At 44.0% G+C, this 23,580-nt stretch overlaps 1 protein-coding gene across 2 annotated transcripts in view; it reads left to right on the top strand.

The window, feature by feature from the left end:
* Positions 1-205: 205 nt before the first annotated feature.
* The window catches only part of ZNRF1 (zinc and ring finger 1), a 111,659-nt gene continuing 88,284 nt past the window's right edge, over positions 206-23,580 (top strand). The window contains exon 1 of one of the 2 annotated variants that reach the window (XM_003829527.7): positions 206-1,270. In XM_003829527.7, coding sequence (XP_003829575.4) covers positions 847-1,270 — 424 coding nt within the window. In that variant the 5' untranslated portion in view covers positions 206-846. The remainder of the gene's footprint in view (positions 1,271-23,580) is intronic. The other variant, XM_008954891.4, reaches the window with a different exon arrangement.

Genomic DNA, 23,580 nt, shown 5'->3' on the forward strand with positions numbered 1-23,580 from the left:
GAAGTGTTTGCTTTTCAAAGACATCTGGTTTCTGTGGCTAACGCCCAGTGGTCAGGCCGCCCAGGTCAGAGGCCGGCCGGGGGCGGGCGGTGGGTGGGGACTGCTGGGGCGTCAGCGGCCCGGGCGCCGCAGGGACCGCGAAAGGGTTAACCCGGCGGGGGGAGGGGGAGGGGGCGCGGGCCGCGCCTGCGCTCTGCCGCCCTCCATTGTCTCCACGGCGGCGAGGAGCGCCGGCGAGCGCAGCCCGGGACCGAGCGGGGCGGCGCGGCTGGCGGGGCCGGCGGCGGCTGAAGCGAGAGCGCGACGCGACGCGACCGCGGCTTCCCGAGCTGCGCCTGGCCGCCCAGCGCCGCGGCCCGCCCGAGGCCTGGAGGGGTCCGGGCCGCCGTCCATGGTCGCGGCGTCCTGAGGCGGGGGACGCGCCCGGCGCCCCCGGCCCTCCTCCGCCTCCTCCCGCGGGGCGGGAGGCCTCCTCCGGCGCCTCCCCGCGCCCGCCCGCCGCTCGCCGCCGCCTCCCTCCCTCCTTCCTTGCGGCTCCCCCGGCTTTCGGAGCCCGGGGGCGGCCTGTGGCGCGCGGAGCCCGCGCCGGACTGCGCCTCTTTGGACCTTGAGGGGAAACATGCGTTTGCCTTGGATCGTTTGAAATTCTGAGTTTGGGATCCCCGCCCGCCCGCCTGCCTCTTCCGCCCCGCGGGTTTTTTCCTTTTGCTTTTTTTTCCTTTTCTCCCTCCGGGTCTCCTTTTTGACTCCCTCCCCCTTTATGCTCGCCCAGCCCTCCCCCCGCTGCTGAGAAGTGGGGGAGGGTCTCGGCCTCCAGTTTCCCGCCCCACCGGGGCCCGGGCGAGCATGGGGGGCAAGCAGAGCACGGCGGCCCGCTCCCGGGGCCCCTTCCCGGGGGTCTCCACCGATGACAGCGCCGTGCCGCCGCCAGGAGGGGCGCCCCATTTCGGGCACTACCGGACGGGCGGCGGGGCCATGGGGCTGCGCAGCCGCTCGGTCAGCTCGGTGGCAGGCATGGGCATGGACCCCAGCACGGCCGGGGGGGTGCCCTTTGGCCTCTACACCGCCGCCTCCCGGGGCACCGGCGACTCCGAGAGGGCGCCCGGCGGCGGAGGGTCTGCGTCCGACTCCACCTATGCCCATGGCAATGGTTACCAGGAGACGGGCGGCGGTCACCATAGAGACGGGATGCTGTACCTGGGCTCCCGAGCCTCGCTGGCGGATGCTCTACCTCTGCACATCGCACCCAGGTGGTTCAGCTCGCACAGTGGTGAGTCCGCGGGTGGTGGAGGCCTCGGAGGGAGGGCGCGCCGGGGCGCCCCAAGCCTTCGCGTGCGTGCCAAGGTTTGGGAATGTAGTGCACGACCGGGATCTGTCTGCATTCCCTTTGGTTCCCGATGCCAAGGGATGAATGGGATACCTACCGTCTGGAAACTAGGCTTTCTGCGAGGCTGCGGAGCCTGGCGATTTAGGGACTCACGGCGTGTGTTCACTTGTGGAAGGGCAGAGCGAAGCCTACCTATTGGAGTTACATTTATTGGCATCACCCTCCTCAGAGAAGAGGTCGTGTCTGGCTGAGAGCAAGTCAGCCTGGGTGCTTCCATTCTGCCACTGCAGCACTGTGCCTGCCTCACCGGTAACGGAGAGATGGAGCCAGTTGGAGCAAGCAGTGTCTCCTAAACAGAGTGTGTGAAAATGAAATAAAATCAGGGGCAAGTGATGCCTGGATTAGGGCTCTCACTCTTGCTGGGAGAGAGAGGTGCCCAGTTTTGCCACCCTGCTGGAGATCTGTTTGAAATGTTTAAAATGGAGCAGCCGGCAGGCGGCTGGCAAAGACAGGTGTGGCTGCTGTACGGAGGGCCCAGCCGGCGAGTCTCGCGGGGGCTTTGCAGGACCAGGGCTGTGGTCACCCGTACTGCATGCAGCAGGCTTGGCTCTACGACTCTCGCCTCCCTCCATCTTTTTTTCTTCTGCTCCATGCTAAGTGCTTGGTCTTCCCGTGAATCTGCATCTTTTTGTAACAGGGAGCCTGTCAAGGTGGGGCATTATTGCCTGACTGTTGGCACATGACTGGGGAAAAGGAGGATTCAGAGAATCTGGATGAATTCATTTTATGAACTTCTGGTGACAGGCCAGCAAAAGGTTGGAGGGGGATTTTCCAGGCTCCTAGCGGGAGGGCAAAAAAGGCCTGGCAGGAGGAAAACAGGTCTGTCTGCTAGGTCAGGCATCTAGAAAATTGGCCAAAAGGGATGTGGGGGCCGCTATTTGCTAATTGGCAAGTTGAGTGAAGAAGTTACATCTTAAGATTCTTTTGGGTGAGTTGGGAAAATTTAGATAGTGTAGGGGAAAGATTGCTCCTGCCTTTAGGGTACTTTATGGAGGGTAATATCTGTTGGATCACTCTTTTAACTACTGTGAAATAGGGTTAACTTTTGGGGTATCTCTTTTTCCCCCCCTGCAAATAGCCTGGGGTTTGTTTTCATTTGGTTTGGTTTTTTGTCAATTCTGTAAACTTTAATTTGTGAAATAGTGTTGGGGGAGAAACGATTAGTGACTAATTTAGGGTAACACTTAGAAGTAGCTTGTGAATTGTTAGGATGATATTTTAATCTCTGACAGACCTCCGGATATCATTGGAGCTTTTCTGACCTCATCGAATTCTGCCCTGAGTGAGATGCAAGACATGATTGCCTTTGGCTCTTTCAGGCATTTGATCAAAATTAGGCATTTTGAAATTAATAGTTTTTCCTATGGAATTTAGTCCAGAGAGTTAGCCATATTTTTGAGATGACTGGTTTGGTGTTTAAAAGAACTGTAATGAGCATCTGGTTTTGAACTTAAAAGTACTGTAAGAAGTTTCTCTAAAATCACAGAATTTTTTGTGTTGAAAAACATATGAGATATGTAGGGAGGAAGAAAGGGAGTGCTTTTTTTGCTAAAATTTCTTAAGCCTCTTACTAAAAATGTATTTATTATGCTACTACCAGGTTCCATGCTACAGTTATGAGCTTGTAGTTGGATTCCAGAATTTCACTCTTAAGCTGTGAAACCTTATTTTTTTTTCATCCGATCATGGTGAGGGTAGGGAGAGCCACTGAACTGTGGGGACAGGAAAGTTGGAGCATATTAATCCTTTAGGGAAGGGTGTCAAAAGTGTGTATGGGAGGCTGCTATTAATATTGTAGGTAATCCATTCCTTACTGTGTAGGACCATCATGTCCTTCTGCAAGACATCGAGCATACCTACTAAATGCTGATAGCATCCAGCAGTTCAGTGTGTCACCCCAAAATGTCCCCAAGAATTCCCAAATGCCCTCTGGGGTGTGGGTGATAACACTTTGGTTGAGAACCACTGCTTTAGGGATTTATTCTTTTATTCACATAAAGTAATTGGCGTTTCCTGTGCATTTCATTTGAGATGAACCTTCCTGTGCAGCATTGGTTCCATCTCACCTGAAACAGACCATGGGATCTTCCAGGACATCTGTTTCCTCTGTTACTCATTGCTGCAAGAAGCAAAACTTGTTTCTGCTTTGAAGCCTTTGAGTAAGGTCTAAGCAGCTTTTGCTCTTCTGTTGCAAGATTGGAACGGTAACGATTTTGGTGCACAATTGATTAGATGCCTGGAAGTTGATATGATATGTTTGCTTGTGTTTTCAAGGTGCTCTTGCAACTCTTCATGGGCACAGAAAACAGTTGTCAGTGAAATACATGAGGGAGTTCAGTGTATACAAGGCCTTCTCAGAGAGCGTGGGCTTAGGCTGGGTCTGGAGGTAGAATACTGAAGGGCCCTGGTCCCAGCTACTCCTCTGAGCAGCTGTGACCTTGCGCAAGACATATCCCCTCTCTTAAGCCTTATCTTTGTCATTTTTAAAATAGTTGTGGTCACCCTCACGAGCTCCAGCCTTGCTCCCCAGATCCCGGGAGAGGAAGCGCTGTAGTCACATTTGTCTTCTCTAGGTTCCTGACTTCCCTGTGCTGTGACCCCCACGTATGCCATTCCCTATTCCTGGAGTGCTTTTCTCTCCGTTCTTCACACGAATTTCTTTCTGATCCCTTAGGGCTTAGAGACCACTCTTAAAAATTGGCCCCTCTGGTTATTCTCTCCAGTCACTCACCTGTTACCTTAATCATTCTTTTTTTTGAGACAGAGTTTCGCTCTTGTTGCCCAGGCTGGAGTGCAGTGGTGCGACCTCTGCTCACTGCAGTCTCCGCCTCCCGGGTTCAAGCAATTCTCCTGCCTCAGCCTCCCGAGTAGCTGGGATTACTGGCATGCGCCACCATGCCCAATAAGCTTGGGGCTCATTTTGTTTTTTGTAGAGAAGGGATTTCTCCATGTTTATCAGGCTGGTCTCAAACTCCCGACCTCAGGTGATCTGCCTGACCCGGCCTCCCAAAGTGGTAGGATTACAGGCGTGAGCCACTGCACGCTGCACCTTAATCTTTCTTAACACACTTTGTAAGTATTTTATCTGTCTACTTTTTTCTGTGTATGGTTTGCCAAAAGTCTAAGCTCTGTGAGAGCAGGACTGTGTTCCTTGATCTCTGTTATGGGTCCTGCACTGTGCCTGCCACTCACATTTTTTGAGTACATGAATTTGAGTACTTTATGTTCATCATCTCACTTAATCATCACTCTAACTCCATGGAGTAAGACTGTTCTCTCCCACCCCCATTGTGCAGGTAAGGAAACAGGTTTGGGGAGGTTAAGGAACTCACACAAGATCAGGTGGTTAGTAGGTGGTGGAGATGGGATCGGAATGCAGGTTGGCTGGTGCCAGAACCTGGGCTCTTAACCAGTACCCTCTTCCGCCTCTTATCTGAAAACATCACGAAGTCGCATGGTGTCCTGGAGATTGCGCTGGCCTACGAGTCAGAGTGCTAGGCTCATCTCCTGGTTAGGCAGCTGATTAGCTGCATGATTTGTGACCTTGGGCAAGCGAGTCATTTAACCTCAGTCACAATTTATTCATCTGTAAAATGTAGAAGACACCTGTCCTGCTTACCTCTCAGAGTCATAGTGAGGGTCTCATGAGATAATGTGCACAAAAGTCAAAGGACATTCTAAATGGAGAGTGGTGGAGTTCCTATGGGGGCACTCTCTTATAGTTGTCTGCCTTCAATCGCCTCAGATTTTTTTTTTTTTTCTTTTGAGACAGGGTCTTATTCTGTCACCCAGGCTGGAGTGCAGTGGCGAGATCATAGCTCATTGCAGTCTCAGACTCCTGGGCTCAGTTGATCCTCCCAGCTTGGCTTCCCAAAGTGCTGGGACCATAGGCATGAGCCACCGTGCCAGGCCTAATGGTCTCAGAATTTGATGGGTGGAGAGAGGTTTACAGCTGTGCTAGCTGTAGCCCCCAAATGGAATCTGGTTCTGTGTCCTAAAGTCTGGCCTGCATTAGTGGGCTGCTTTTACTCATAATGCCGCTGATAAGGGCTGCTTTATAGAAGCAGAGTCTCCCTTTCCACGTTAAAAAGTTTTGCTATAACTCCTGATGGCTGCCTCGGTGCTATTCTGGAGGCCTGGTCATTCTCTTTCGGTAGTTCTGTTTGTCTCAGAGTATGGATTTCTAAATGTGGGGTACAAAACATGCACCATCCACCATGTTGAAAGAAGTTGCTGTTTTCTAGGTTCTACTATAAAAGGGCTGGCCATTGAGGGCTTCACTTCACCTTCTTAGTCATATGTGTATATATATGTATGCACTTTCAGAAAGTCTAAACTGTTCTTTATTGTCATCAAGCCATCAACTGAGACTGATACAAGGTGATTGTGTTTTGTTTTTGTTATTTATTTTTGAGACAGGGTCTTGCTCTGTTGCCCAGGCTGGAGTGCCATGGTGCAATCATGGCTCACTGTAGCCTCAAACTCTTGGGCTCAAGCCGTCTTCCCATCTCAGCTTCCAGAGTAGCTGGGACTCAGGTGCGCACCACTACACCTGGCTAAATTTTATACAATCTTTTGTAGAGATGAGGTCTCACTATGTTGCCTAGGCTGGTCTCAAACTCCGGGCTTTAAGCAATCCTCCCACCTCAACCTCCCAAGGTATTGGGATTATAGGCATAAGCCACCACGCCTGGCCCAACGTGGCTTTTAATAAGTCTTTGAACATGCTAGCAGGGTATCTCTTGGGCTCTATTTTGCTGCCACTGTAGGGTTCTCAATTGATTTAATTTTCTTTTATTGTTAGCTAATGGGGGAGAATTGCCAACTCCCTTGGAGTGGATCAGAAAGCCTTTGTGACCCGCCATAGGTGTGCTAGAAGTAATGGGCCTTCACATGGTTTCTGGAGAAGGAAAAGCATTCTGTGGTCTCCAAAGAGCATGATGGGTCTCCTGCCCTGCAAAAGTTCTATTGTTAATGAAAACTTTTATTAAAAAGCAGAATTTTTAGCTCTTTATTACCATGAGGGCTTATTTTCTTAAAATACAAAAGTTACCCCGAGGCAAAGATAATTTCTTGAAGGTCATAGTTAACTCTTGCTTATTGAGGTTTGAATGGTGTTGTAAGAAACGGTGGCTTAGCTCTTAAAGCGTTTGCTTTATGGGATACGTACATTTTGATATTAAACAAAGACCCACCTCAATATATCATGTCACAAGGAATACTTAGGCCATTCTTAGCCAAAGAAATGAAGCAAGCTCTAGTTCCTTTTGGGAAAAGGAACATGCTTTGTATTTTACATATGTGGTATTCACCCCAAGCTTATTGGACACAGAAATTTGAGTATAGTAGTTACTCCCTATCCAAAGGGGATTCGTTCCAATACCCCCAGTGGATGCCTGAAACTGTGGATAGTACCTCACCTGAACCCTATATCTACTGTGTCTTTTCCTGTATATACATACCTTTGATAAAGTTTTATTTATAAATTAGGCACAATAAAAGCTCGACAGCAGTAACTAATAATAGAACAATTATAACAATATACTGTGATAAAAGTTATGTGAATGTGTTCTCTGTCTCTCTCTCCCTGTCTCGAAAGTACAGTCATGCATTGCTTAATGACAGGGATACTTTCTGAGAAATGGGTCATTAAGGGATTTTGTCACTGGGCAAACATCATAGGGTGTACATACACGGACCTAGGTGGTATAGCCTGCTACATACCTAGATTATATGTTGCTCCTAGTGCTCCTAGGCTACAAACCTGTGCAGCATGTGACTGTATTGAACACTGTTGGCAATTGTAATACAGTTATAAGTATTTGTGTGTCTAAACATAGAAAAGGTACAGTATATAGTCTTACGGGACCACCATCATGTATGCAGTTGCTTGTTGACCCATGCATGTTGGGTGGTGCATCATGGTATCTTAATATTTTAGACCTCCATTGACCACGGGTAACTGAAACTATGGAAAGTGAAGCCTTGGACAAGGGGTACTGCTGTATACCCAATTATAAAACTAAGCTTTAATTTTGACAGCTTCAAAATTAGAAAAACTTCATAGGGAAGTGGTGGTAACTTAAATGGGATATTGATTCTGCTCCTACTCATCCTTAGGTAGGGGTGTTTTTAATGACAGTGGATCACTAAGGTTGTGGTTCTAGAATCTTGAAGTTAGCCCAAAACCTAAATCTTAACCTCAGTCAGTTTGTTTGTTTGTTTGTTTATTGAGACAGAGTCTCACTCTGTCACCCAGGCTGGAGTGCAGTGGCATAATCTGAGCTCACTGCAACGTCCACTTCCCGGGTTCAAGTGATTGGCCTGCCCCAGCCTCCCAAGTAGCTGGGATTACAGGCATGCACCACCACGCCTGACTAGTTTTTGTATTTTTAGTAGAGACAGGGTTTCACCATGTTGGCCAGGCTGGTCTCGAACTCCTGACCTCGGGTGATCCACCTGCCTTGGCCTCCCAGAGTGCTGGCATTACAGGCATGAGCTACCGTGCCTGGCCACCTCAGTCTTTTAGGATGATGGGTGAATATAAATTTCAGTCTGTTTCTTTTCCAAGCTTTCTCATGGCCTAGTCTGAATCAGATGGTTCATAGTAATTACCATGGGTTCAGTCTTGAGTGTGAGAAGGGGATTCTTAGAGACCCAGCAGTTTTCACTTCTGAATCTTAGGTTCTCACTAGAACACAGGTTTATCCTTGAATCCAGCAGTTGGGTTTCTGTCCTTTATGTGCTGTATGGATGAAGGATGAGTTGTGGGTATGAGTGAACAACCTGAAGACCAGCCCTCAAGTGTGAAGTGTGAAGCAAATAACCAAGTTTAATCTTTTTTTTTTTTTTTTTTTAAGACAGGGTCTGGCTTTGTTCAGGCTGGAGTGCAGTGGCACGATCATGGCTCACTGCAGCCTCAGCCTGTAGGGCTCAAGCGATCCTCCTTTCTCAGCCTCCTGAGTAGCTGGGACTACAGGCGGATGCCGCTACGCCTGGCTAATTTTTAATTTTGTGTAGATGGGGTCTCCATTTGTTGCCCAGGCTGGTCTTAAACTCCTAGGCTCAAGCGATCCTCCTGCCCCAGCCTCCTAAAGTGCTGGGATTACAGGTGTCAGCGACGATGCCAGACCCCAAATTTAATCCTAAAGCAGCAGCTGAAATAGTTTCTAGACTGATGAGACTGTTTACCTTGAGACCTCCCTAGAGTCGTTAGTCTTGAACACACAGCTTTCCTCTGTTGGGAGAAAGGAGGAAGGAATAATTCACTGGATCCCTGTGAATTCCAACTTAGGGGAGGCATGGTAAGAATTTATAGTGACCTCTTGGATCTGTACCAAGAAAGAGGCAGATACAAACAAGAGCTCTCCTGATTTCTGTGAATGGTTCAGAAGGGTTCTTAAAGGTGCTCAGTATTGTCTAGGGAGGTAGTTAATGCAGATGACTGGACCCCACTCACAGAATTCAGTAGAGCTGGAGACCCAAGAATCTAAGTTTGTAACAAATGAACCTGAAAGCAAGTAAGAAGACCTTCTACATCTGAAACTAAACTCCACCAAGCATTTAGTTTTTCTCTCCCCAAACAGAGAAATAAACTTTGAATCCTTTTTTGGTGTATTCATTAGCTTTCTTTTTATTTGTTTTTTCTTCTTATTTTTCATTAGAGAAAGGTTTTTCTTCTGTTGCCCGGGCTGGAGTGCAATAGCAAGATCACGCTCACTGCAGCCTGGAACTCCTGGTCTCAAGCAATTCTCAAGCCTTAGCCTCTGGAGTATCTGGGACTACAGATGCTATGCTACCATGAACAGATAATTTTTTTACTTTTTTTTTCTTTTTTCGGTAGAGAAGGGGGTCTCACCATGTTGCCCAGGCTGGTCTTGAACTCCTGGCCTCAAGTGAGCCTTCCACCTCAGCTTCCCAAAGTACTGGGATTATAAGTGTGAAGCCACTGTGCCTGGCCTTTATTTTCAGTATTTCTAGTCAGATATTTGCTAAGCAATCTCTACAGCTCCCAGAGGGTAGGTTCAACCAGGAACAACATTGTTGGCTATTTGATGGTTTTCTTTTACATGGGACTAAGCATTATTGCCTACATACAGGGCCAAGCCAATCTGCCTTGGTCTGAGAATTGAAGTTGCTCTGAACAGAAGGTAATGGTGTCAGTGTCGCCTTTCCTTCTGCGCTTGTCTTCCTCCTTTCTTCTTTGGCTTTGGTGCTAAGAAGGGCTTCCTGAGTTACCCTCTTTCCTACATCTTCAGCCAGGCAGCTAGACAAGTCAAGAGCTTAGGATGAATCTAGGCTTTAAAGAGGTTGGAAGACCTGTTTTTCCTTTTCTCTGACTGACCCAAAAGTATAAGACTTTTTTTTCTTTGTGTGTGATGATCTGTTGAACGAAAACATTCATTTATTCCATTGATAGCCTCTGGTATACCAGGACCTATGGTAGGTGCTGAGAATATATATATTTATTATAGAGCGATTAACTTATTCTTTCCAAGAATCTTTGCTTCCTCACTCCTTAAGAGTCTGAATATTTTAGCTTCTGGGAGATTTTACCTTTTCATCAGCTCCTCTGTTGAATAAACAAATAAATGTAGGTGTTTGTCCATAAGGCTGCTGCAAGGATATACTTCTCTTCACTCATTTTTTTCCAAAGCCCTATTTCTGGGTTGGGGCAGGTGATCTTTTCTTTGTGATTCCAGCTAAGTACATACCAAGAAATTCCTCGTATGTCTCAGTATGAGGGGTCCTCTGTCCTCTCAGTGAGAATATCAAAAGAAAAACTGATTTTCAAACTCTTCATGTGCATCTTTGATTTCAGTATCTTTGTCATCCCTAGAGCCACTTTTCTTTCTGGTCATTGAACACTATTTTCTAGAAGCATGATTCACCACTTTTTAAATCTGTCTCTGTAAAATTTATCCCAAGCCACAAATACCCATAAGGAAATTTCATCCTTGGTATTATAAGTCTATGTCTCTGAGCTTCACAACATCTACACTTCTGTGCTGGCTCCCCTCTCCCCCACCTCCCCAGTTTTGTTTTGTTTTTTTAACTGTCATACAATATATGTAACAAAATTTACTATCTTAACCATTTTTAAGTGTACAGTTCAGTGGTACTCTAAGTACTGCATGTAAGTGGACTCGTACAGTATTTGTCTTTTTGTGGCTGTCCTATTTCACTTAGCGTAGTGTCCTCAAGGTTCATCTGCATTGTAGCATATTTCAGAATTTCCTTTCTTTTAAAGGTTGAATCGTATTCCATTGTCTGTCTACCACGTTTTACTTTTCCATTCATCTGTTGCTGGACGCTTGGGTTGCTTCCATATTTTAGCTATTGTAAATAGCTGTAATTCATTGTTAGAAATGTGAATTTCTTAATATCTCTTCAAGACCCTGCTTTCACTCCTTTTGAGGATATACCCAGAAGTGGAATTGCTCCATCATTTGGTGATTCTATTTTTAATTTTTTGAGGAACCACCATACTGTTTTCCACAGCAGCTGCACCATTTTATATTCCTACCAACAGTGCACAGGCTTCCAGTTTCTCCACATCCTTGCCAATACTTGTTATTTTCTGTTTTTTTTTTTAATAGTAGCCATCTTAATGGATGCGAGGTAGTATCCCATAGTTTTCATTTGCATTTCTCTAATGAATTAGTGATGTTGAGCATCTTTTCATGTGTTTATTGGCCATTTGTATATCTTTTTTGGAGAAATATCTATTTATATGTCCACGTTTGAATCAGGTTGCCTCTTTTCTTTTCTTTTGATACGGAGTTTTGCCCTGTTGCCTAGGCTGAAGTGCAGTGGTTCAGTCTCAGCTCACTACAACCTCTGCCCCCCGGGTTCAAGCGATTCTCCTGCCTCAGCCTCCAGAGTAGCTGGGATTATAGGCGCCTGCCATCATGCCCTGCTAATTTTTGTATTTTTAGTAGAGACAGGGTTTCACCATATTGGCCAGGCTGGTTTCGAACTCCTGGCCTCAGGTGATCCACCCGCCTCAGCCTCCCAAAGTGCGGGGATTACAGGTGTGAGCCACCACACCCGGCCTGGGTTGCTTTTTTCTTTCGTTGTTGATTTTAGTGCAGTTTTAAGAAACTTTTTAAAGCCTTGTTTATGATAGCCAACACTAGTGACTGTAATGTATTCCCCTCGGGAATAAGTAATAAATCTGTGTTATATTTGAGTACATTTTGCTCAAAATAAAGAATTTAACGAATTGTCTCATGCCAAGAGATTTTATGAGTACTTTGGCTGTTGGTAGTGCCTTACTTTCAGAAGGATAATTTTTGGAGAAATTTCACCTCGTATTTAGGTACGTATGGTCTCTCATCTTGGTCTTGGTGAATCAGACTTGTCATAGGAGTGCTCCAACTTTCTTGTTGGTAGTAGCTTGAGCCCTCTGAAAAGTAGTTAATCCATACTTCATAAAGAGTTGTTCTGAAATTAGTCACCTCTGTACTGTACTGTTGTTGTTGTGTTTTTTTTTTTTTTTTTTTTTTTGAGGAGTCTCGCTCTGTCACCAGGCTGGAGTGCAGTGGCATGATCTCCACTCACTGCAACCTCTGCCTCCCGGGCTCAAGGAATTCTCTTGCTTCAGCCTCCCAAGTAGCTGGAATTACAGGCATGTGCCACCACAGCCGGCTAATTTTGTACTTTTAGTAGAGATGGGGTTTCGCCAGTTGGCTAGGCTGGTCTTGAACTCCTGACCTCAAGTGATCCGCCCACCTTGGCCTCCCAAAGTGCTGGGATTGCAGGCGTGAGCCACCATGCCCAGCTGGGAGAAGCTTTAACCTGGATTCAGGAACAGAGGTAGGAGAACCTAAGATCACAGGCCTCATCTGACGTGGTCATTTTGCATATACTTCTTAGCTTTTTGGAGATCTTTTCATTTTGTTTCCATCTTAAATAACCTTTTCCCTGTGGAGAAGGTGCCTTTTTTGGAGAGAGCCATTAAGATTCTTTTATCCTGCTGCCTGCCTGAGTATTCTGGGAATCCTACAAGGATTTGAGGGAGCCCTTGGGATTCCAACCTAACAAATTAGTTTTGTGTAATATTGTTCTAGTCCATTTAGATTGTGTAAATGATCTAAATGGTGTAACCGTTTAATATCAAAAGTATAACAGCATTTAAGTCAGCTTTTCGAAGAAACTTTTATTTTTTAATTAAAAACAAACTTTTTTTCAGAGACAAGGTCTCACTATGTTGCCCAGGCTGGACATGAACTCCTGGGCTTAAGACATCCTCCTACCCTAGCCTCCTGAGTAGCTGGGACTGTGGGCACATGCCACCATGCCTGGCCAAAGACACTTTTTTATAGCTCTGCCTGCTGCTATAACAAGTGTCCCTAAATACCCATGTACATCCTATATTATTAGATTTCCTCAACTCTGGTTAGCTATGACTGAAACATTCATGCCATTGCAGCCAGTGCCCTGGAAAGCTATAAGCAAGTCTTAAGACCTGTGATAAGGGCTGACTTGCAAGCTAGCTGCCGTCCATCTTAATATCTGACGAGCCCAGTCATGATGGCTGTGTTTAATTGATCCATTTCCTACCTGCTTTCTCAACCCAGAGGCCAAGGGCAGCACAAAAGGATAGTGAATCTAAATGTCTCCAGTTTTTTGAGGTATAGGAATCTCCTATGAAGTGGCAGACCTTTGAGAAATAGTATTATGAGCTGTTCTGTTTTGCTGTGGCTTTGGAAAACCTTTGGATTCCTCTACTGAAAATTTGTTTGAAAAAAAAAATCTTTTTAATGAAACAGTGTGAGTCACAAAGCAGCCACCCCTTCTCATAATAGCATTTCTCACCAGGGGAATTTTTGGTAGCTGTTGGGGGAGGGATTTGAGTAGGTTGTGGATGATAAATCCCTTGAGGGGAACATAACCAAAGGCTGCCATATCAGAACGCTGGTGCTTTCCATGCTGACACCAAGCCCTGAATTCAAAGTGCAGGACAGCAGAATAGAACAGAGAAGCCTGTGCTCAGTGAATTGCTGCAGTAGCATGACCAGTGAGACTGGAGTTTCAATTAAAACACCGTTGTAGTGTAAAAGGATCATGAGATGGAAGGAGGCCTTGGGTTAGAGAGCCAGAAGCCATTTATAGGCAGAACATCAGCTTTCTGGATTAAAGGATGGCTGTGGACCTAATGATGAGAATCTAGAGGTCATGGGGAATTTCCTTACTGTCTGTGCCCCCCTTTTCCATATGGTCAGCTTGGTGCTTGGCACTGATCATGGCACACTTTACAAAGAGTGGATTCATATAAGGTCATCTGTGCTCTTCTAAGATTTTAGGTCTAAAGCATTTATAGTGGCGCCCAGAGGAGACGCCACCCAGTCAGCCTCCTTGTGGCATAGTGAAAATGAAACATTTAGGGATACTGAGAGCTTAGAAAAAGCCAGAATTATGATATCAAATCTCAGTTGCCTGTCTTAAACTTTTCTGCCAACCTAGCCTGAGTTTTAACTGTTTTCAACTTCATTATTTACAGTTTCTCGGGACTCATGTCTGAACCACTATCTTACATAAGCTACAGACAGGGGAAGGGCTGAACGGTTATTAGAAATGTGTTAAGATTTGCTTTCCTTTGGAAAGTCATGGCCTGTCTTCTGTGTTTTCCTGGCTTTGTACTTTTCTTCAAAGCCTGTTACCGGTTCCAGGTCTCCAGAGCTCAATAAAGGGGAAACAGGAAGTGAGCATTTGATGCATAAGAGCCAGCAAAACATAATAAAGGGCACAGGCATGGAACCAGGAGAGGGAATTGTGGGAGAGAGTTTTCTTGAAGGCATCAGTTCTGTAGGATTAGAGATATATCCTTCAACAGTGACTTTTTTAACTCCTTCAAACAAGGAAAAAGCAATTAGGAACCTCTGTTCAGAAAGGACCAATTTTTCTTAGGTTATATAGTAGAGGTTCAACACTTTCATATGATGGCGTACAAGTAATTATAAAGTATCTTTTGCCTAAGGAGTTCAGAACACAGAGAAAAGTGATGATCACCTTTATAAAGGAGTAAGAATTACTTCTCTGTCTCTTTACTTGAGGGCCCACAGGGTAAGTCTTATCATGAGTTCCAGCCTGGAGCCCTGACTCTTACTTTTTCTGTCCATTCACTTTTTTTTTTTTTTTTTTTCCGAGACGGAGTCTCACTCTGTCGCCAGGCTGGAGTGCAGTGGCGTGATCTCAGCTCACTGCAACCTCTGCCTCCTGGATTCAAGCGATTCTTCTGCCTTAGCCTCCCGAGTAGCTGGGACTACAGGTGCATGCCACCATGCCTAGCTAATTTTTGTATTTTTAGTAGAGATGGGGTTTTACCATGTTAGCCAGGATGGTCTCAATCTGTTGACCTCGTGATCCGCCCACCTTGGCCTCCCAGAGTGCTGGGATTACAGGCGTGAGCCACCGCGCCAGGCCTGTCCATTCACTTTTAGTAATGAACTCTGAAGTTTTAGTCCTGCGATTACTAAATGGAAAAGTCACAGAGATTTGTGCTATTTCAATTTTGGTTCACTTGTACATTTCGGGAACTCAAATAGCTGTGTGACTCTGAAAATGGGAACTCTTTGGTGTCTTGGAATTATTTATTTATTTATTTTTAATTTAATTTAATTTTTTTTTTTTCGAGACGGAGTCTCACTGTATCGCCCAGGCTAGGGGGCAGGGGTGTGGTTTTGGCTCACTGCAACCTCTGCCTCCCAGGTTCAAGTAATTCTCCTGCCTCAGCCTCCTGAGTAGTTGGGATTACAGGCACACGCCACCACACCCGACTAATTTTTTGTATTTTTAGTAGAGGCCGTGTTTCACCGTGTTGGCCAGGCCAGTCTTGAACTCCTGACCTCAGATGATCCACCCGCCTTAGCTTCCCAAAGTGCTGGGATTAGAGGTGTGAGCTGCCGCGCCTAGCCTGGAATTATTTTTTTAAAAATGAAATATTTTAGGCATTCAAGAAAGATAATATGCTCACCTACCAAGCAGATTATAATAACTAAAACATTACAGATATAATTGTATGTACCCTGGCTTATTCCCATTTTCTCCTTCCCTCTCCAAAGGGAACGACTGCCCTCACTCGTGTTTTTCCCGCCATATATGTTCATGCTTTTGCTCCCTGTAGCTATCCAAAACAGCATTTGTTTTCTGTAAACTTCATGTAAACTGTATAGACATGGAAGGAGAAAGATATTATGAGGTGTGTGTGTGTATATATACTACCTCAAAATGGAGGTAGTATATAAATTCATTTTACTACTTATTGCTATAGCACAATTATTTTCACAGCTATACTCTATTGATCTATTTATTGATCTATTGATCTATTCTGTTATCAGTGGATATTAAAGTTATTTTTAGTTTTTGAAAATTTTGTTTCATTACATACGTGAATGAGTTTTTCTAGGGTACATCCTTAGTCATGAAATAGTGGGGTTACAGGGTATGTGTATGTGTGCACGCGTGCGTGTGTGTGTGTATGTATCTTCAACTCATAATTAAATATTGCCCAGTAAATCCCCAATGTGCTTATACCAGTTTACACTTCAGAAATAACATATTTTTGCTTGTTCTGTGTCCTTGCCAAAATTTGATATTGTCATATCTTAATTTTTGCCAAGCTCTAGTGGGTATAAATAGTATAATATTGTGGTTTTATTTGTTATTTATATATTTGATAATATATTTATCTATAATTAATGTATTAATATTGTATGTTTAATCATTGTGTTTCTTCTGTGAAATACTTGTTCATGTCTTTGACTCATGTTTATATTGGGTGGTTTAACTGTTTCTTACTGGTTTGTACGAATGTTTTTGTTTTGTCTGTGGATAATAATTCTTTGTTGTCATATGTAATGTAGATGTGTCTTCTCTCAGTTTGTGGCTTATCTCTTTATTCTCTTTGTGATTTCTTATGGTTACTTAATTTTGAAATAACTGAATATTCAAGTATTTTCTCTTATGGCTTATGCATTTTATGTGTTAAGAAATATTTTATTTACCTGAGGTCATAAAGATGTTATGTTTTCTTCTAAAAGTTTTAAAAATTTGCACTTTGTATTTAAATCCTTAATCCATGGGTAATTAAAAAAAAGGTTTATTGGCCGGGCAAGGTAGCTCACGCCTGTAATCCCAGCACTTTGGGAGGCCGAGGTGGTTCGAGACCAGCTTGACCAACATGGACAAACCTCGTCTCTACTAAAAATACAAAATTAGCTGGGCGTGGTGGCACATGCTTGTAATCCCAGCTACTCAGGAGGCTGAGGCAGGAGAATCGTTTGAACCTGGGAGGTGGAGGTCGTGGTGAGCCGAGATTGCACCATTGCACTCCAGCCTGGGCAACAAGAGTGAAATTCTGTCTTTAAAAAAAAATCGTGTATTTAGTTTCAAGACAGGATCTCACTCTGTTGCCCAGGCTGGACTGTAGTGGCGCCATCACCGCTTACTGCAGCCTGAAACTCCTGGAGTCAGATGGTCCTCCCACCTCAGTCTCCTGGGTAGCTGGGACTACAGGTGTGCACCGCCATATCCGACTGATTCAAAGTACTGGGGTAATAGATGTGAGCCACAGCTCCCAGCCTATAATTAAATTAGAATGGGGCAAGATAGGGATATATATATTTTTCCATATATGAATAACCAGCTCTCTCAGCAGCATTTGAGGAGTAGTAAAGTCATCTATCCTTGTGCTAATACTCTTTTCTTTTCTTTTTTTTTTTTTTGAGACGGAGTCTCGCTCTGTCCCCCCAGGCTGGAATGCAATGGAGCGATCTCCTCTCACTGCAAGCTCCGCCTCCCGGGTTCATACCATTCTCCTGCCTCAGCCTCCCGAGTAGCTGGGACTACAGGCGCCTGCCACTACACCCAGCTAATTTTTTGTATTTTTAGTAGAGACGGGGTTTCACCATGTTAGCCAGGATGGTCTTGATCTCCTGACCTCGTGACCCGTCCACCGCCTCGGTCTCCCAAAGTGCTGGGATTACAGGCGTGAGCCACCGCGCCCGGCCGCTAATACTCTTTTATTTTTATTTTTATTTTTATTTTTTTATTTTTGAGACGGAGTCTCGCTCTATCGCCCAGGCTGGAGTGCAGTGGCGTTATCTCAGCTCACTGCAACCTCCGCCTCCCGGGTTCAAGCAATTCTCCCACCTCAGCCTCCCGAGTAGCTGGGATTACAGGCACACGCCACCACACCCTACTAATTTTTTGTAGTTTTAGTAGAGACATGGTCTCACCATGTTGGCCAGGCTGGTCTTGTACTCCTGACCTCAAGTGATCTGCCTGCCTTGGCCTTCCAAAGTGCTGGGATTACAGGCTTGAGCCACTGCACCCAGCCTGTTTTTATTTTTTGAGACAGAGTCTCGCTCTGTCACCCAGGCCGGAGTGCAGTGGCGTGATCTCGACTGACTGCAACGTCTGCCTCCCGGGTTCAAGCAATTCTCATGCCATAGCCTCCAGAGTAGCTGGGACTACAGGCGTCTGTCACCATGCCCGGCTTTTTTTTTTTTTTTTTTTTTTTTGTATGAGTAGAGATGGGGTTTCACCATATTGGTCAGGCTGGTCTCGAACTCCTGACCTCAGGTGATTCACCTGCCTCGGACTCCCAGAGTGCTGGGATTACAGGCGTGAGCCACTGCGGCCGGCCTACTGTTTTATTTACTATGGTTTTGTAATAGGTCTTGCTACATGGAAGGGCAAAACTGTGTTGGCTAACTGAATCTTTCTAAGGGACAAATAAGGGAATCCAGATAGAATCAACACAATGAAGTACAGAGTACCAGGAACTGTTCTGTTTAAAGCTGGTATTCTTTTTTAATGACAGGACATCTGGCAAACCCACCCTAATGGGCAGTTTCATTTTTTTCCCTACTATATTGCACAAACAATAACATTTCCTGATGTCTTTGTATTGCAAACAGCAGAGTAAACAGTTCTGTATGTTACAGACAACAACAGTAAAAACAACAAAAACTGGTTAGCTATTTTTGGCACTTTGTGCTTCCAGATAAATTTTAGAATCAGCTTTGTTAACTTTCTGTGAGGAGAAAAAACTGTTAGGATATTTATTAGAATTAAATTGAGTTTATCAATAAGCCATTTTTGTAAATTTGGGCTTATCCATGAATCTGATAGAATTGATTTACAGATATAAAAATAAAAATTTTAAACATTTTATTTACATTTAAAATTTTTGGAAATAATTTCAGACTTACAGAAAAGTTGCAGAACTTATACAAATAAATATTACATATCCATCTCCCAGAATTCTCAAAGGTTATCAGAAAGATAAATCATTGACATCCATTATGTTCTTGAATCTGGAAAGCAGCTTAAGATCTTAATAAACACAACTTTTCAAGTTTAAGAAATCTGTATTGATCTGCTCCTGGGAATTGGAGAGCCATGTGATCTTAAAAGTGACATGGTGTGACTTAGACTAGGCCTAAAACTGAGATCTCCTTTAATCATTGTTGGTCTGTATCCTTATGTGAACAGAAATAAATCCACTGCCACTCTCTGCTCCCAAGGTGCTTGGATCCAATCTGTTGAAAGAAGGGCTTCTTAGACAGCTGTAGGGTAGATAATTCAAATCAAGTCGGCATCAGGATGACACAAGAATGGCTTCTGGAAGTTTGGCTCAGCTGAGCCAGAGATGCCTTTATTGGAGGAATGGGACACCCTCTCTTGGGAGAGACAGTATAGGGTAGTAGTTAAGGTCACAGGCTTGACACCAGACTGTCTTTGTTGTGAATCCCAGTGTTGCTAATTTTTGGTTTTGGAAGCTTGGGCAAGTGACCTAACAACCTGTGCCTTAATTTCTTTACCTCTAAAGTGAAGCTAACAATAATAACAGTGTCTGTCATATAGGACTCATATGAATCAAATGAGTTTGTAGCATATCCACATCACTCACAACAGTGCCCAGCAGGTAGTAAGTGATCAGTAATGTAAGCTGTTAATATTTAATGTCACTGGATAAAGCTTTATGATTTTTTTGAAGATCTTGAATTCCTTTTGTTAGGATACCCTATAGTTTTGGTCCTTACTGTTAATAGTAGCTTTTAAAATTTTTTATAATTGTTTCGGGTTTCTTGTTATGCTCTTGTAGGTTTCATAGTTTTAATGAGAAATATCGACAGAAAATTCAGAGAATCACACCCTTTGCAAATAATGACTGTTGTGTTTCCTCTTTTGTAATCCTCTTTTGTGTTACTTTTCTTTCTTATTTTAAGATTGCTGGCTAGTTCCTCCAGTAAAAACCGTATTAGAATCTATGATCATGGGAATCCTTATTTTTCTCCTGCTTTTTTTTAAAGGGAATGTTTCCTGCTTTTGGAAGCATCACATATGTTTTTGGTATATTGCCTTTATTCTCTTGTATTCCTACTTTGCTAAATTATCACAAACAGCAATTTTATCAACAGTTTTCCTTGTATTTATTCAGATGATCATCTGGTCTTTCTCCTTTCAGTTGTGAATGATTTGAATTATGTTAATAGATTTTCTAATGTTAAATTATCCTTATATTCTTGAAATTAATCCTGCTTGGTTGTGATGTATTTTTTTAATACATTTCCAGATTTAATACGTTAATATTCTCCTTTGGATTTTTGCACATATGTCATAAAATTTCACTCATAATTTTGTTATACTGTCTTTTTCTTCTCTTACTAAGATTAATAAGGCAAGGCTTGGTAGCTCATGCCTGTAATCCCAGCACTTTGGGAGGCTGAGGCGGGCGGATCATTTGAGGTCAGGAGTTCAAGACCAGCCTGGCCAACATGATGAAACCCTGTCTCTACTGAAAATATAAAAATTAGCCGGGCGTTGTGGCGCGTGACTGTAATCCCAGCTACTCAGGAGGTTGAGGCAGGATAACTGCTTGAACCCAGGAGGCGGAGGTTGCAGTGAGTTGAGATGGTGTCACTGCATTCCAGCCTGGGAGACAGAGTGAGACGTCTCAAAAAACAAACAAAAAGATTAATATAGCTTTTTTTTTGGTAGAGACTACTATGGGTTTTTTTTGTAGAGACTACTGTGTTGCTCAGGCTGGTCGTGAACTCCCAGTCTCAAGCGATCTTCTCACCTTGGCCTCCCAAAGTGCTGAGAGTACAGGCATGAGTCACCATGCCTGGACAAAATACAGCTTTTTATTTATTTTCTTGAGACAGGGTCTTCCTCTGTTGCCCATGCTGGAGTGCAAAGACATAACTGTAGTATTTTCAAATTTTTTTTAAGTTGGCCTCTAACTTAATTGCATTATAATCACAGAACAGTCTGTATGATACTGATTGTTTCGTTTTTATTGATACTTAATTTGTGGCATACTACACAGTCAGTTTTCATAAATATTTCATTTGTGCTTTAGAAGTTTGTATAACAACTGTTGGGTGAGGGGGTTGGGGAATGCAGAAAAATAAAAATGTTGGGTGAAGTTTTATTCTGTATGTCCTTACATCAAGCTTATCAGTTATGTTGTCCAAATCTTCCATATTTTACCAACTTTTGATTTTTGTTTTGTTTTGTTTGTTTGTTTGTTGAGACAGGGTCTTGCTTTGTTGCCCAGGCTGGAGTGCAGTGGTGCAGTCGCGGCTCACTGCAGCCTCAAACTCTTGGACTCAAGCGATCCTCCTGCCTCAGCCTCCCGAGTAGCTAGAACCACAGGCACACACCACCACACCCTGCTAATTTTTGTATTTTTTATAGAGATGGGGGTTCACCATGTTGCCCAGGCTGGGCTCAGGCGATCCTCCCACCTTGGCCTCCCAAAGTGCTGGGATTACAGGTGTGAGCCACCGCACCCAGCCAGGTGTTCTTGATCTAACAATTCCAGAGAGAGAACTATGTTAAAGTTTTTTTTTTAATGACTGAATTTGTGAACTTCTCTTCATAATTTTGTCAAACGTGTCTGCATATAATTTGAAGTTCTCTTTAGAATTGTTTCCTAGAGAATTGTAGAGAGCATCTTTATCCCTAACAGTACTTTTTCTCTTGGTCTTTTTTTGTCTGGTATTAATGTCAGCTTTCTTTTTGTAAATATTTGCCTGCTACATCTTTTCTTATCCCTTTTCTTTTTCTCTATGTCCTAATGTCTTAGGTGTATCTCCTGTGAATGACATATAGTTGGATTTTTTTCCAGCCTATTTTGAGACTGTCTTTCGATTGGCATGTTTAACCCATTTAAAAGTATTATGATAGCAATTGTGTATTATCTTAATATCTCATTTAATACCTTATGTAATTTATTTAATATCATTAAATACATTATTATTTCATATCTTACTTTGTGCTATTGACCATGTTTTGTTTGCATTTTTCTCCTTTTCAGTCTTTTCTTTTCTTTTCTTTCTTTTTGAGATGGAGTCTCGCTGTGTCACCCAGGCTGGAGTTCAGTGGCGCGATCTTGGCTCACTGCAGGCCCCGCCTCCCAGGTTCACGCCATTCTCTTGCTTCAGCCTCCCAAGTAGCGGGGACTACAGGCGCTCGCCACCACACCCAGCTAATTTTTTTGTATTTTTAGTGGAGACAAGGTTTCACCGTGTTAGCCAGGAAGGTCTCGATCTCCTGACCTCATGATCCGCTGCCCTCTGCCTCCCAAAGTGCTGGGATTAACAGGCGTGAGCCACCGCGCCCGGCCCCTTCAGCCTTTTCTTAGAAAGGGTTTCATTCTACCATTTGGAAACTTTCAGTTCTGTTACAGGCTACTCTTAAATTTTTGGCTTGCATACTTCATTAAAATCTTAAATCAGTATCTCTACTCTATTCCCAAATAGAAACCCACAGTTTGTCTTACACTTTGCTGTGGATCGGTATTACAATTCTACCTTGTTTTGTTTGTTTGTTTGTTTTTGAGATGGAGTTTTGCTTTTGTTGCCCAGGCTGGAGTGCAATGGGGCGGTCTCAGCTCAGTGCAACGTCCACCTCCCGGGTTCAAGTGATTCTCCTGCCTCAGCCTCGCAAGTAGCTGGGATCACAAGTGTGCGCCACCATGCCCGGCTAATTTCTGTGTTTTCAGTAGAGACTCTTTCACCACGTTGGCCAGGCTGGTCTCAAACTCCTGACCTCAAGTGATCCATCCGCCTCGGCCTCCCACGATGCTGGGATTACAGGCGTGAGCCAGGCGCGTGGCCTTCCCCTTTGCTTTTATACCCTGGAATTAGTTGTTGCTATTCTTATTTGATGAAGTCTGCTTATTTGAATTCACTCGCCTGCTTGCCAACTTTTTTGCCTTCCCTTCCTTCTTTTATCATACTTCATCCTTTTGAGTTAAATTTCCTTCTTCCACAGATAGGCTTTAACACTGTTTTTTAGTGAGAGTCTATTGGTGCTAAACTCTATTTGCTTACCTAAAAGTGTTTTTATTTGTCATAACCATTGGATAATTAAGCTAGTTATAAAAGTCTGGGTTGGCAGTTACTGTTTCTCAGCAATTAGATGATGTTATTGTGTTTCATTATCTTCTAGCTTTTGATATTACTGCATTTGAAAAGTCTTCTCAACTCTTAGAGTTAATGTTTTTTTCTCTTGGCTGCTTTATCTTGTCTTTACTCATGGTGCTCTCCAAATTTACTGTCATATGTTCCGGATTTAATTTATTTTTATACATCTGTTTGCTATTTGTCCTTGAATATCAAATATCATGTGTTTCACAGCACCTAAGAAATTATCATCTAGTTATCTCTTCAAATTTTACCTTTCTCTTATTCTTTCCCATCCCTCCTTTTGAAAATCCTAGAAATTTTATATTGGGCCTTCTGTCTGCCTTCCTGTTTCTTAAACTCTTTTGTGTTTTCCAATTCTTTATATGCTTTACTATGGGTAATTCCTTATCTCTGTTTTCAGTACACTAATCCTTCCGTCCGTCCATCCATCCGTCTCGCTCTGTTGCTCATGCTGGAGTGGGCTGGCATGGTGGTGGGCACCTGTAATCCCAGCTACTCGGGAGGCTGAGGCAGGAGAATCACTTGGACCCAGGAGGCGGAGGTTGCAGTGAGATGAGATCATGCCACTGCACTCCAGCCTGGGTGACAGAGCGAGACTCTGTCTCAAAAAATTTTTTTAAAAATAATTAATTGGCTGGGCGCAGTGGCTCATGCCTGTAATCCCAGCACTTTGGGAGGCTGTGGTGGGTGGATCACGAGGTCAGGAGATCGAGACCATCCTGGCTAACATGGTGAAACCCCGTC

This window comes from Pan paniscus, chromosome 18 (genome assembly GCF_029289425.2).
Source record: "Pan paniscus chromosome 18, NHGRI_mPanPan1-v2.0_pri, whole genome shotgun sequence".
In the NCBI taxonomy this organism is placed as follows: domain Eukaryota; kingdom Metazoa; phylum Chordata; class Mammalia; order Primates; family Hominidae; genus Pan; species Pan paniscus.